This window comes from Hyperolius riggenbachi, chromosome 4 (assembly GCF_040937935.1).
Source record: "Hyperolius riggenbachi isolate aHypRig1 chromosome 4, aHypRig1.pri, whole genome shotgun sequence".
Taxonomy (NCBI): domain Eukaryota; kingdom Metazoa; phylum Chordata; class Amphibia; order Anura; family Hyperoliidae; genus Hyperolius; species Hyperolius riggenbachi.
The window spans coordinates 94788205-94800415 of NC_090649.1; the positions used below are offsets into that span (position 1 = coordinate 94788205).

General features: G+C 43.1%; 1 protein-coding gene across 4 annotated transcripts in view; it reads right to left on the bottom strand.

The window, feature by feature from the left end:
* ASAP2 (ArfGAP with SH3 domain, ankyrin repeat and PH domain 2) overlaps positions 1–12211 on the bottom strand; it is a 297947-nt gene that overhangs the window by 112554 nt on the left and 173182 nt on the right. For all 4 annotated transcript variants that reach the window (XM_068280327.1, XM_068280325.1, XM_068280326.1 and 1 more), the window contains exons 6-7: positions 9071–9200; positions 3751–3836 (exon numbers count right to left, since the gene is read on the bottom strand). In XM_068280327.1, coding sequence (XP_068136428.1) covers positions 3751–3836; positions 9071–9200 — 216 coding nt within the window. The remainder of the gene's footprint in view (positions 1–3750; positions 3837–9070; positions 9201–12211) is intronic.

A 12211-nucleotide genomic window follows, 5' to 3' on the forward strand; every position in this document is an offset into this window, starting at 1 on the left:
TACCACTTAGCAGTAATTATGCACACCTCATTTAATCATTTGTTAGACTTACAAGTAATGAAAATGGGTTGCTTTCTGTTGGATTGCGGCTGCATTGCTATGCTGGCATTGTTCATGAAACATTCAGCATCACATAGCTAATTGTATGTATTGTAATTCTATCTTATCTATATATTTTCACCCAGAAATATTAACTACTGACTAGTCACTGCACACAGACATCCCATTCAGTTAATTATAATTAACTACCACCTTAGATAGACTGTTTAAAGGCGCGTACACACGCCATACTGTAGCAAATGACAGGTCCGTCAGACCCTCCCGCTGGGCGGACTTTCTGCTGACAGTAGCACGTGTGTACAAGCTGCCGGCAGACTGATAAAACTGTTTCTGACAGATCTGCTCAGCGTGTACACGTTCTACTGTCGGCAGAAAGTCCGCCCAGCGGGAGGGTTTGACGGACCTGTCGTTTGCTCCAGTATGGCGTGTGTACGCGCTTAAAGCCTGAGTTTAGAAACCAACTTGCTCATATTTGTGTAAGGAGAACATATCATCTTCTAAAACCAACAGTTAAAGTAAACCTGAGATGCGAGTTACAGTATATGGAGGCTGCCATATTTATTTCATTTTAAGCAATACCAGTTGCCTGGCTGTCCAGCTGATCCTCTGTCTCGAATACTTTCAGCCATAGATCCTGAACAAGCATGCAGCAGGTCAGGAGTTTCTGACAATATTGTCAGGAATGACAAGATTAGCTGCATGCTAGTTTCTGGTGCACTTCAGACACCACTGCAGCCAACCAGATCAGCAGGGCTGCCAGTCAACTGGTATTGTTTGTCCAGCGAAAAAAGTAATCAGTTAAAATCTAACAGAACCGTCAGGTTTTGAACCAGTCCCTATCTTTATGTTGGTTTCGCAGGTCAGTTTCACAGCACGCAAACATAGTTTTGGACCAGCATCGGGGATGCAGGGAAACGTCATTTCCATCACGCCGCGCTGAAACGTACAAAAGTTTCCATAGAGACTTAAAAAAAAAAAAAAAAAAAAAAGACTATAGACTTTTAAAAATACTGCACCGGTGAGAAAGGGCCCTAAGGCTCCGTTTACACTCAATCAGTTGCTCTTAGGGCCCGTTTCCACTGGAGCGGAAACCGCTCCGAATCCGCAGAGTTTCCCCGCACAGAAATCGCACGGGGAAACTCTGCCATAGGGGATAATGGCGCCACTGGCCGAATCGCTTGTGCTAGCGATTCGGCCGGTACTGCCCACAGAATTCGCCTCCCTGACGCGTGCGGCACAAGTGGAAACGGGCCCTAAGGGTTTCTTTGATCTCAAAAGCATTTCCTGAATGGCAGTTTAACTGCAATAATAGTGAGATACCAGCCAGTCCCTCTACTCACTTGCACACTTCCACATTGCTGACGTATGCAGAAGTGAAGGGGGAGAGAGCATCGGCTGCAAGCACGGACCACCCGGCGGCTTACCGCTTCACATCTCCGCTCTTTCCTGTCATTCTGCGGTAAGCCACAGCGTGCACACTGCCACCAGATCCATGGGGAGACACACGGGGACAGGAGACAGAGGGGGATGGGTCAGCAGATTATGAAGGGGACAGAAGAGTACACTGCAAACAGCGTGCCCTAGAGGTAACACGGGACACACGCAAGCATTCCTACCTGGCAAGCATTTAGGGCCCTTTTCCACTAGAGCGATTGTGATTGCTGAATCGCAAAATCGCAAATCGCTAGTGATTTTAAAATCGCTAGGGTTGTTACTTTATCATAGAAATCATGAGAAGGATTTTCCACTACAGTGATACGATTTGGAAATCGCTAATCGCAAATCGCAATCGCTTGCTGGAGCGATTTTTACAATGATAATGCAGTGCAAATGAAAATCGCAAATCGCAATCGCATAACAGAATTAATGAAAAATCACAATCGCAATCGCTGGCGTTTGTGATTTGTGATTGCGATTGCTAGTGGAAAAGGGCCCTAAAGGGCCCTTTTCCACTAGCAATCGCTAGCGTTCACGCTGAACGCTAGCGATTGCTGAATCGAAAAAGCTAAAAATTTACCGGCGATTTCCCGACGTTTGCGGCCGCGATTTTGCTATGCTGTGCACTGCATAGCAAAATCGCGGCAAAAGTCGCTCCGCGGCGCGATCGCGATCAAGTAAAAAACGAATCGCGGTAGTGGAAATTACCTACCGCGATTCCTATGTTAAAAAGCAAACCGTAGCGATTTTAAAATCACTAGCGGTTTGCGGTTTTGCGATTAAGCAGTCGCAAACGCCCTAGTGGAAAAGGGCCCTTAGAGCATAAGACGCAGTGACTTTTTCCCTTCACGTCTTATGGTCCGAAAAATACGGTATCAGAAAATATGCATAAACTGATAAGTACTGTATTTGCATCTCATTAAACATCCCCAACCTTCTTGTTATTTACAAAACTTTAATGCACATTAAACCTGCAAAGGGTCTATACAAAATACCAGCCAGACTCCTTAGTTGTTTGCACACAGTTTTGACAGTTGGACTGAGCAACTAGCGTTCAGTAAGAGCTTTTGAAAATAAAATAAAAACCCTGAAAGCCCCCAATGAGGAGATGGACTAGTTTAAAACCTGCCATATCTGTAGTATTTAAACGACTTGGTAAGGGAAGCAACATTGGAAAAAAATAATTTTAATACATTTTTCCGTAAGAAAAATATTTAATTTTTTATTTTTACTAAAGGCAAAACATAATAATTACTAAAACCTATATCCTAAAAAAACAAAACAAAAAAAAACAACAAAGCACTATGTATTTTAGCCTTTAAAAGGGAAGATGTCTGAGAGTGCCAGGAAGGGATAATATATAAAAATACCATATCACACAGACTCAGCTGATCTGTGGCTGATGAAGAAACAGGAGGAAGCTCTGCACAGCTAGTGATAGATCTCTGAGCTATGTATAACCTGACTGCTGGCTTTTCACACATCTTCACATCTGCAAGGTGCAATATACTGAATACACACTACAGCATCTCTCAAGAGAAAATGTACAGAAAATAAAGAGGATTGTTTTATCTCCTGTGCTCAGTCTCCCTATTTAATGTGTGCTAAAGAAAAAAATTAAAAATAACAGTAACAATGTACAGTAATTAACTTTCAAAAAAAAAAACGATGCTCATTTCTTCAGGGGCCATAAAAACAGAAAATTTTGAGAGGGTCTGATATAAAAGGACTTGCAGTGCACATGAGACTGGGACAGAAAAAAAAGTGTTACATACCTGGAGCTTCCTCCAGCCCCCTCACTTACAGTAGTTAGTAGAGATCTAATGGAAGTGACAGTTTGATTAGTTCATTTCTTCATGGGGGATTCTCAGTATTTATTTTATTATTTACAAAAGCACTCCCTGGAAAGGATCTATACAAAGATGCAGGCCGTCCCCATTACCTGTTTGCACACTTATCTGGCAGCTGGATTCAGCAACTGCTGTTCACCAAGTGCTTTTGAAAATAAAGAAAAGCCTGAAAATCCCCCATGAGGAGATGGGCTAATCCAAAACCTGTCAGTTCTGTTGGCTTTCCGCTAACTATTGTAGGTGAAAGCAACACAGGTTTAAAGTAATTTATAGCAAATTTTACTCTGAAAGAAATGTACTTTATATTTGTGTGTCATCGTGTATCTTACAATTTTTCGCAATAGTGGTCCTTTAAATGACTCATCTACAGTATTTACACTTTACAGACAGAAGTTGCACTCACTTGCATTGCGCATGGAAATACTTGATCAGGTTTTGCAGCAGATCGACACCCTTCTTTATCTTGATCTCATTTACCTTCAGAAGATACTGGAATAGGAACAGATGCAGCATTAAGGTGACACCACAAGGAGATGATGTTACAGCAAGTCATCAAAGCTGAAGAAAACCTACAGAAGCCCTCTGACAAATCACTGATTATTACAAGAGTGAAAGTTTGCTGTAAAACAATAGACCAGTAGCTTGTTCTACAATCTGTCATCTTCTGCAAAAACGCAAAGCTTATCCTCACACCAGCACTTTAATTATACAATAAAAAAAAGGAAGATACCTCAATTGCTCATTCAAAAAACAGAAGGATTTGTGACTGGCAGATAAAAAGTGGCTGTAAATGTATATCTAATGTTCTCCATTTACGCAGTGCTTGTGCCGCTACTGCATACATGTCAAACTCCGGCCTGCGGGCCAAATCTGGTCCTCAGAGCCATTAAATTTGGCCCCCAAGCAGTTTTCCCATTTTGCATTATGTTTGGCCTACTCTAGAACACCAGGGAAGCCATATGGGAAGGTTGTGGGCAAGCAAATAAAAACTAGGGAACTGTATAGGGGAGGGAGGACCACTAGACACCAGGTAATTGTATAGGGGAGGGGAGGGGATGGGCCTCTAGTCACCAGGGAACTGTATAGAGGAGGGAGGAACCACTAGACACCAGGGAACTGTATAGAGGGAGGAACCACTAGACACCAGGGAACTGTATAGAGGGAGGAACCACTAGACACCAGGGAACTGTATAGGGGAAGGAGGGGGGGACCACTACACACCAGGGAATTGTGTAGGGGAGGGTATAGGCCTCTAGACACCAGGGAACTGTATAGAGGAGGGATGGGGTCCATTAGACACCTGGGAACTATATAAGGAAGGAAGGTGGCCAGTAGACATTGAGGTTGGCCCACGACTAGGTCCCAGTGTTCTCGGCCCACTTTGTATTTGAGTTTAACACTCCTGCGCTACTGGAAAACAATGTGGTGATGAAGTCATAATGATGGCTGTGAATTTATTTCTATGGCTCCCCACCTGCACAGTGTGATGCCCATGCTGTTAGTGTACACCACTATTGGGATAAATCCAAGAGTACATTTCTTTAAACTTCCACAAACAGTGTAATGTACAAGTCTGGTATAAAAAAGTGGTGGCACCATATCTTTACCTCTTCTAAAATGCATGGAAGGCCCCAAGGCATGGAGTTATGCAGAATAGTAGTAGTAATAATAATAATAATATTATATCAGCTTCAAGCAAATCATGCACATATGGATCTGAGGCTTTCCATGTCCTCCTGGCCCTCATCATTGCCGTATGCGGACCGCCAAAACATATCAGACAAAACCGTGTGGAATAGGTTATGTGGCCATGCTCATACAGGAGGATGGACGCATGAGTACAGCCACACCTGCACAGTAAGCTGGAGCCACTCATCCACAAGCGGCTCTGCGCTGCTGCGCAGGCACAGCCGTACTTGCATGGGTGCAGTACGGCCGCATTTGTGCAAGAAAAGGAGCATAGTCCCGATTTAAAGAGAGCCAAAGGTGGGTTTAAAAAATGAAAACAAGTAGACTACTTGATCTGCGGGCTGAGCGGCTCAGGTAGCTGCAAAAATCGCTGCTCCCATAGGCCACAATGGCCCACTTTCACTTTCCGTGACCACTAAATCATGACGCTGCACTGAGAGACTGTGTGTCTCTCATAGTGTACAGGGAGGCGGGGGAAGCATCAGGGGGCGCGGCCAGGGGGAGAGAGCTGCCCAATGGCAGGAATGCCCCTGGTGGGAGTTTTGAACACGGAATTCTTCTCCCGTGTTTACCTCTGAGTTAGCGACAAATCTTGTTGCTAAACTCGGGAGGCTATAGTGCGATGATGGGGGAGGGGGGGGCAGTCAGAGAGCAGCAGTTGGAGGACACAGAGGCATGTGAGGAGGCAGAGAACATGTCCTTCCCCATGTTTGCGTGGGTTTCCACAGCCCTAAAGCATACTTGTAGGTTAACTGGCTTTAAATTGGTCCTAAACTCAACTGTGATAAAGACTACTATCAAATAAGGGACATTATTCTGCGAGTTCCTTTCAGGCACAGTTACTGCCATGAATTATTCAGTGTACTCTGTAAAGAACCACTAAAAATGTTAATGCTGCACAAATGCATAATATTCATAATAATGCATGAAAACAAACTCTACAAAGGCAGCAGAGTGGTGGCTGGAAGTAGAGAAAGCAAAGGCTCTCACTACAAAGTCACAGTACAAAGAGACAGAGGCTATTAGGCATGAAGAGCAGAGACACATGGAATGCATCAATTGATATGTGCGCTTGTAGAGCCGGCAAATATACAGCTTTCTCTATCCTGACAGGCTCTGAACTTTTGCCAGTATTTCAACTTTAACATTTGACTTGCAGTGTATGGTAGCCATACACTGGTCGATTTGCCATCAGATCGACCAACAGATAGATCCCTCTCTGATCGAATCTGATCAGAGAGGGATCGTATGGCTGCCTTTACTGCAAACAGATTGTGAATCGATTTCAGCATGAAACCGATCACCATCTGTGAAGCTACTCTACTGTTTAAACTTCCTGCCGGGACAGGAAGTTCGGTGAAGCCAAGCCAGCCGGACCCGGAGACCAGCGCGGAGAAGACGACAGCGGAGACCAGGGGACACGTGCCAGCCGGAGCAGGTAATGTATCGCCGCTAGCGTCGGCCGTCGGGCATTCGAAAGCCGCTATCGACGCACTCCCAACCCGCCGGCGGTCGAGCAAAATCTTCCGCACGGACGGATCGACGGGAACGATTGATTTCGGACGGAAATCGATTGTTCTGTCAGCGTTTGATCACAGTGATCGAATCTGCTGTACATCGGCGGGAAAATTGTTAGGTGTATGGGCCCCTTTATACTAGTCCAAGTGCCCGGAAGAAAAACCCATATGGCCGCGACTATTAATGGAGGACTCAGAAAAGTAGTTAAAGGAACACTAGCGATTAACTTTTTTTTTTTAACCTGGGATTGTGAGAGCTGGTAAATAATGATGAATATAATTCACTTGCTTATCGCTTTTGTTTAGGGTTTCAAATTCCTTTCACTGTAAACTGAGGGAAGTCTGCTCTAAACTGACGGCAGAGAGAGCCATGAGGGGAGGGGGAATTCCCTCACAGTGCAACAGTGCGTGCGTGCGCGTGTGTGTGTGTGTGTGTGTGTGTTACGTGTGTGGGTTGTGTGTGGGTGTGGGCTTGTGTATGTGTGGGTGTGTGTATGTGTGGGTGTGGGTGTGGGCGTGTGTTTGGTATGTGTGTGGTGTGTGTATTTGTGGGTGAAAGTCCTGCGTCTCTGACTGAAGTGTCTGAAGAGAGCAGAGAAAATGTAACTTGTTATAAACATTTGTAATGGTCTGTGACACCACAGCTTTTTATAATTTTGTTTTTGCTTTCAGAGGAAAAATACTCTGTAGTCTAATATTCAAAAAAACAACACTGCCTGTGCATTGAAGCAGACACCCCTTTTGAGAATAATTTGTCCCAATAGATCTAAATTCTACACACAATAAATTTAAGCTTTTGCCTCTGATATTTAACATGAAAAGTAGGAAAATGTTTGCACAGCTACTTAGACTGTATTTGTACGTTGTCATTGTAGAACACTTGGTTTGATAGTGTTCCTTTAATTATTCTGTTTGCGGGATTTTATATGAAGTTATGTTATGGATAGATGGGTTACCTTTCATCTTGCATGTTTAAGGAAAAAAAAAAAACAAAGCTAGGTATAAATGCTTGGATCTTGAGATTTAGTCTTTCATGATCATCTACTGCAAAAATGTAGCACCAGTAACCTACAAAGTACTTTGTTGTGCATCAAGTCAAACTATTTGTCCACTACCTACCGTCATTGTAAAGGTGGCCACACACCATACATTTTTTTTAAATATCTGTTCAATTTAAGAACTGCAATCAATTTTTCTGACTGATTGTAACATTTCAAAAATATGACCAACGTACCACCTACATGTTCAATTTCTCCCCAATTATGATAAAAATTATTGGAAACTGAGAAAATTGCTAGGGTATGTATATTAATAAATTGACAAACACACACCATACAATCTTTAGAAAAAAAAATAAGAAAAATTTCCAGCATTCCGGATCGATACAAATCGAAAAAAATAGGACATCAGATCAGACTTTTCAGTCGAATGAAAAAAAAAAAAAAAGCTTATTTTTTTTAGGAGATATTTCTCGAATTGCTGTAAAATTGGATCATTTTATTGTAACGTGTGTGGCCACCTTTATGGTGACTTATCTATTTCTTCTGTCGCAATACGGCCAATTTGATCACTCTATCGAATCCATTAGAAATCGATGAAGCAGGAGGCCTGCTGTGTAATAGAGGAACAATCCCCTCATTTCCCTGCAAACAATTTCCAAGTGAAACTGGTCAAATAGCTTAATCAGCCCGGACAGAAAACGTAGGTCGATTGGCGGCGTGACGAGAGCAGTGGTAGATCTATGGCCCATAGCGTTGAATTGGATCAAACAGTGCAACACTGCGGTCCAATAAATTTTTAATCGATTTAATTCTGCAACCTATTGAAAATCTGTTCCTAGTGTGTGGCACACATCAGACAGATTGCTGTCAGATTTGATTTGAGAGCATCTGACAGGAATTTTTCTGAAGGTCGATTATGGTGGAGCTGCAGCCAGTTCCACTTCAGCTGTGGCTCTGCTCTGCTGTGTAGCTGCAGCCCGAATCGCTAAGCCATGCTATGCACTGCTATAAATGCTGCATAAACCTGCAGCCTGCCGCCCAGAGTCACACATCTCTGCTATCTGGATGGCAACCCACTAGATAGACAGAGTTTCCCTGCCCCACTCTTATGAGCGAAATGCTGCAGCTTCGGCCCAGATTCGGATGTATTGGAAATGAAATAGGCCCTCAATGTATGGCCACCTTTAGGCTATTGTCCCTACAGCAGGGTGCCTTCTGCTTATCTTATCCTCCACCCATTCTACATCAGCTATACAGTAATATAAACTTTCGATAACTCTCACGGCATAAACACAAGAGAAAAAAAAAAAGAAAACACAATATATTGATTTAACTTTATACATAAATGATAGAACTTGTACTTTGTAAAGCTCTGTGGAAGATGTCAGTTCTATATAAATACAAAAAGTACAAATTTAGTTTTACATTTTTACCTGGAGCTCCTCTTTAACAAGCCAAGCTAAAATTCTGACTGTCCCCCAAAAGCCCTGCATGAGCAAACAGGCTGCAAGTTTACCTCACACATTTGCAGCTGGAAGACCCTTCGTTCTTTCTCCATCTCCTCCGCAATCTCAGCGCCACTGATCTCCGTGCGGATCATTCCATGCAGCTTGGCGTGCTCCTTCTTCTCCTTCTCAATTTTAGTTCTGATAGAAAATTAACCATCGATAAAAATCAAGGGAAATTGTGGCTTCCTACAAACACTTGACACTTTCGACTAATACCATATACGGTATACCCGCATAAGCCACCATGGCAACCTTCAGATAAGCCTCCCCCCAACGTGGTACCTTAGCCCCCCCCATGCAGAGCGGTTCAATAAACACCAATGGAGTCCGGAAGATGTACTGATCCTTTCACGTATTACTAAAATTATATTCTTTCCAGTGACACTGTGCGTAATACCCTTCACAATGTCCTTAGATTGTAGGCTGCCAGCTATATATGAGAGAGAGTCCCACCAAGCAAGTCCAATTACAATAGTAGCGCCATGCAATCAATTCGCAATCTTCTTAAATAGTGGAGCACCTTAAAAATAAGTAGAGAGAGAGAGAGATGCACTCTCATGGCGAGTAAAGCCTCAATAATATCACCCTTGTGCACAGCACATTTAGTGAGGTAACTGCCACCTATTTAAGAGACCACAACTGCCCAGGGCAGAGCTTGGGTAAACGAATGCTGGTACTACTTCGAGCAGGAATGGCCGGGGACACGTGAGAGGTGACCGGAGCCTTAAGCAACAGGTTATTGTGATACGCCTATGAATCATTGTTTTTAAGTACGTGTATTTTAGTGGGGACCTGGTGGCTACCTTATTAAACTTTTTTACGTTATGTGGAGCACTTCCCTCTTTTAGATACGACTACAGAAGTTTGTGATATGCAAATGTGAAAGAATATATCTGGTGAGCAGAAGCACATATAGGGGAGGTTCCCGTCTTTTAAATAGGAGGTAGTTACCTCACTATCCCTATCATTCATAAAGAAGCTGTCGGTAAGGGGAATCAATGCGGGAAAACACAGCTGCCGGTATTTTAGACTTCTGGGTGGGCATTCATAAAAATGTATCCATGTGCGGTAGCAGTGCAGAGATTCCCCGAACTAGGCAGGCGGTAGGCAGGCGGAAGGGTTGCGGAGACACGGAAGCTGCCGAGTTGATACATTTCTCAGTGTTCTGCTCTGCTGCAGCTGCCTGGGAGGTCTGTGTGTCTCCATTCACTTAACATTGTTATCGCCACATCAGAGGGAGCGGTACTTCCCGACCTCACACCGCTTGCAGTGATCTTTATGAATTAACATTTTGCTACATTTGTTCCGATAATCACCGCACAAGGCGGTGATTTATCACTCTGCGCGGTAGTGTCATTTTTTCATGTGGAAGGAGCCTTTATGAATGCTGACTTTGCCGAGTGTTCAGTAAAGTCAGCTGTTTTATGCATTTCTGCATGCGGAAATGCTTTATGAATGATAGCCTATATGTGCGTAAGGGTGATATTTTTGAGGCTTTACTCGCTATGAGAGTGCATCTATCTCTCTCTGCTTATTATTAAGGTACTCCACTTTTTAAGAAGATCGTGAATTGATTGCATGATGCGACTATTGTAATTGGAATAAATTTATATCACAATGCACTCAAAATAATATTTTCCGTAAAAGTAGATTGTTGAAGGTATAAAAGATGATTGCACTTACAAACAGAACTGCACAACACTCTTTAAAACCGGTCATCATCCTTAAAAGGAACCTGAGGTGTCAGACCTATGGAAACTGCCCTATTTGTTTTCCTTTTAAACAATACCAGTTGCCAGGCAATCCTGCTGATCTTTCTGGGCAGTAGGGTCTAAATCACACACCAGAACCTTGTCAGATTTGACACAAACATCTGATCTGCATGCTTGTTCAGGGTCTATGGCTTAAAGTAATAGAGGCAAAGGATCAGCAGGACAGCCAGGCAATGTGAATTATTTAAAAGGAAGCAAACATGTCCGTCTCCATATCCCACTCACCTTGTTATCCCTTTAAACGAAATATACCTAATTGATATTTATTATAACAAGAGTACAAAGAATTACAAAGCATCCACTATATGCATACAGCTGGTTGAGAAACTGGCCAAATGCCCGGCATCCTGCCCACACCAACCAGCTGCATACACTCTCCTGAAGCCACTCTGCTACTACTGCAGCTTACAGTGGGGACCGAGAAGTGGATACTGCCTGGAAGGCTTTATCACAATGCCCTTAGAGGAAAACTGAAGTGGGAGGTATAATGGAGGCTGACATATTTATTTCCTTTTAAGCAATACCAGTTGCCTGGCTATCCTGCTGATCCTCTGCCTCTAATGCTAGGTACACACTGAGATTTTCTGGCTGATTTACTGTCAGATCGGTTATTTCCAACATGTTTGCTTTCCGAGCATTTTCCATTTGATTTATGATTACAGTGAACGGAAATCAATCAGAAAATGCTCGGAAGCATAAAGGGGCCCATACACTGGTCGATTTCAGCCGTCTATTGACCGATCGATGGGAAACCGATTGCCGATCGATTGGCCGATCGATCGAGTTGCGGCCGATTTCGATCGATTTGGTCGATCTGCCAGGATGGAAAATCTAGGTCGATCTGCTGCTGCCAGCAGATCGATGGCCCATAGAGTAGCATTGGATCTAATGGTCCAATAATGCATTTAGATCGATTTCCAATAGATTTCATTCTGAAATCTCTTGGAAATCTGTTCCTAGTGTGTGGCACACATCAGATAGATTCCTGTCAGATTGGACCTGACCGGCATCTGCCAGAAATCTATCTGATGGTCAAATCTGCTGCAAATCTATAAGTGTATGGCCACCTTTTGGGAGACTGCATCAGGGGATAAAAACTTTTATCTTATCCCTGTCCCTATTACGCAGGGGGTAGTGATCTGGTCAAGCTGTATTGCACTATTAATGTTTGGTTTGGTTTTAACTTTTTTTTTTTTTTAGATGGAATAAATTCTGGAAGTTTTGCTTGATACAAACAACTACTGGAGAAGTCTTATGCTGGGTACACACGATGAGTTTTTTTCGGTCTATTTTCTGTCTGATCGATTTCCGATTCGATTCTGTTATCTTTTCTTATCTACTTCCATGAGAAATTGATCAGAAAAACAATCGAAAATA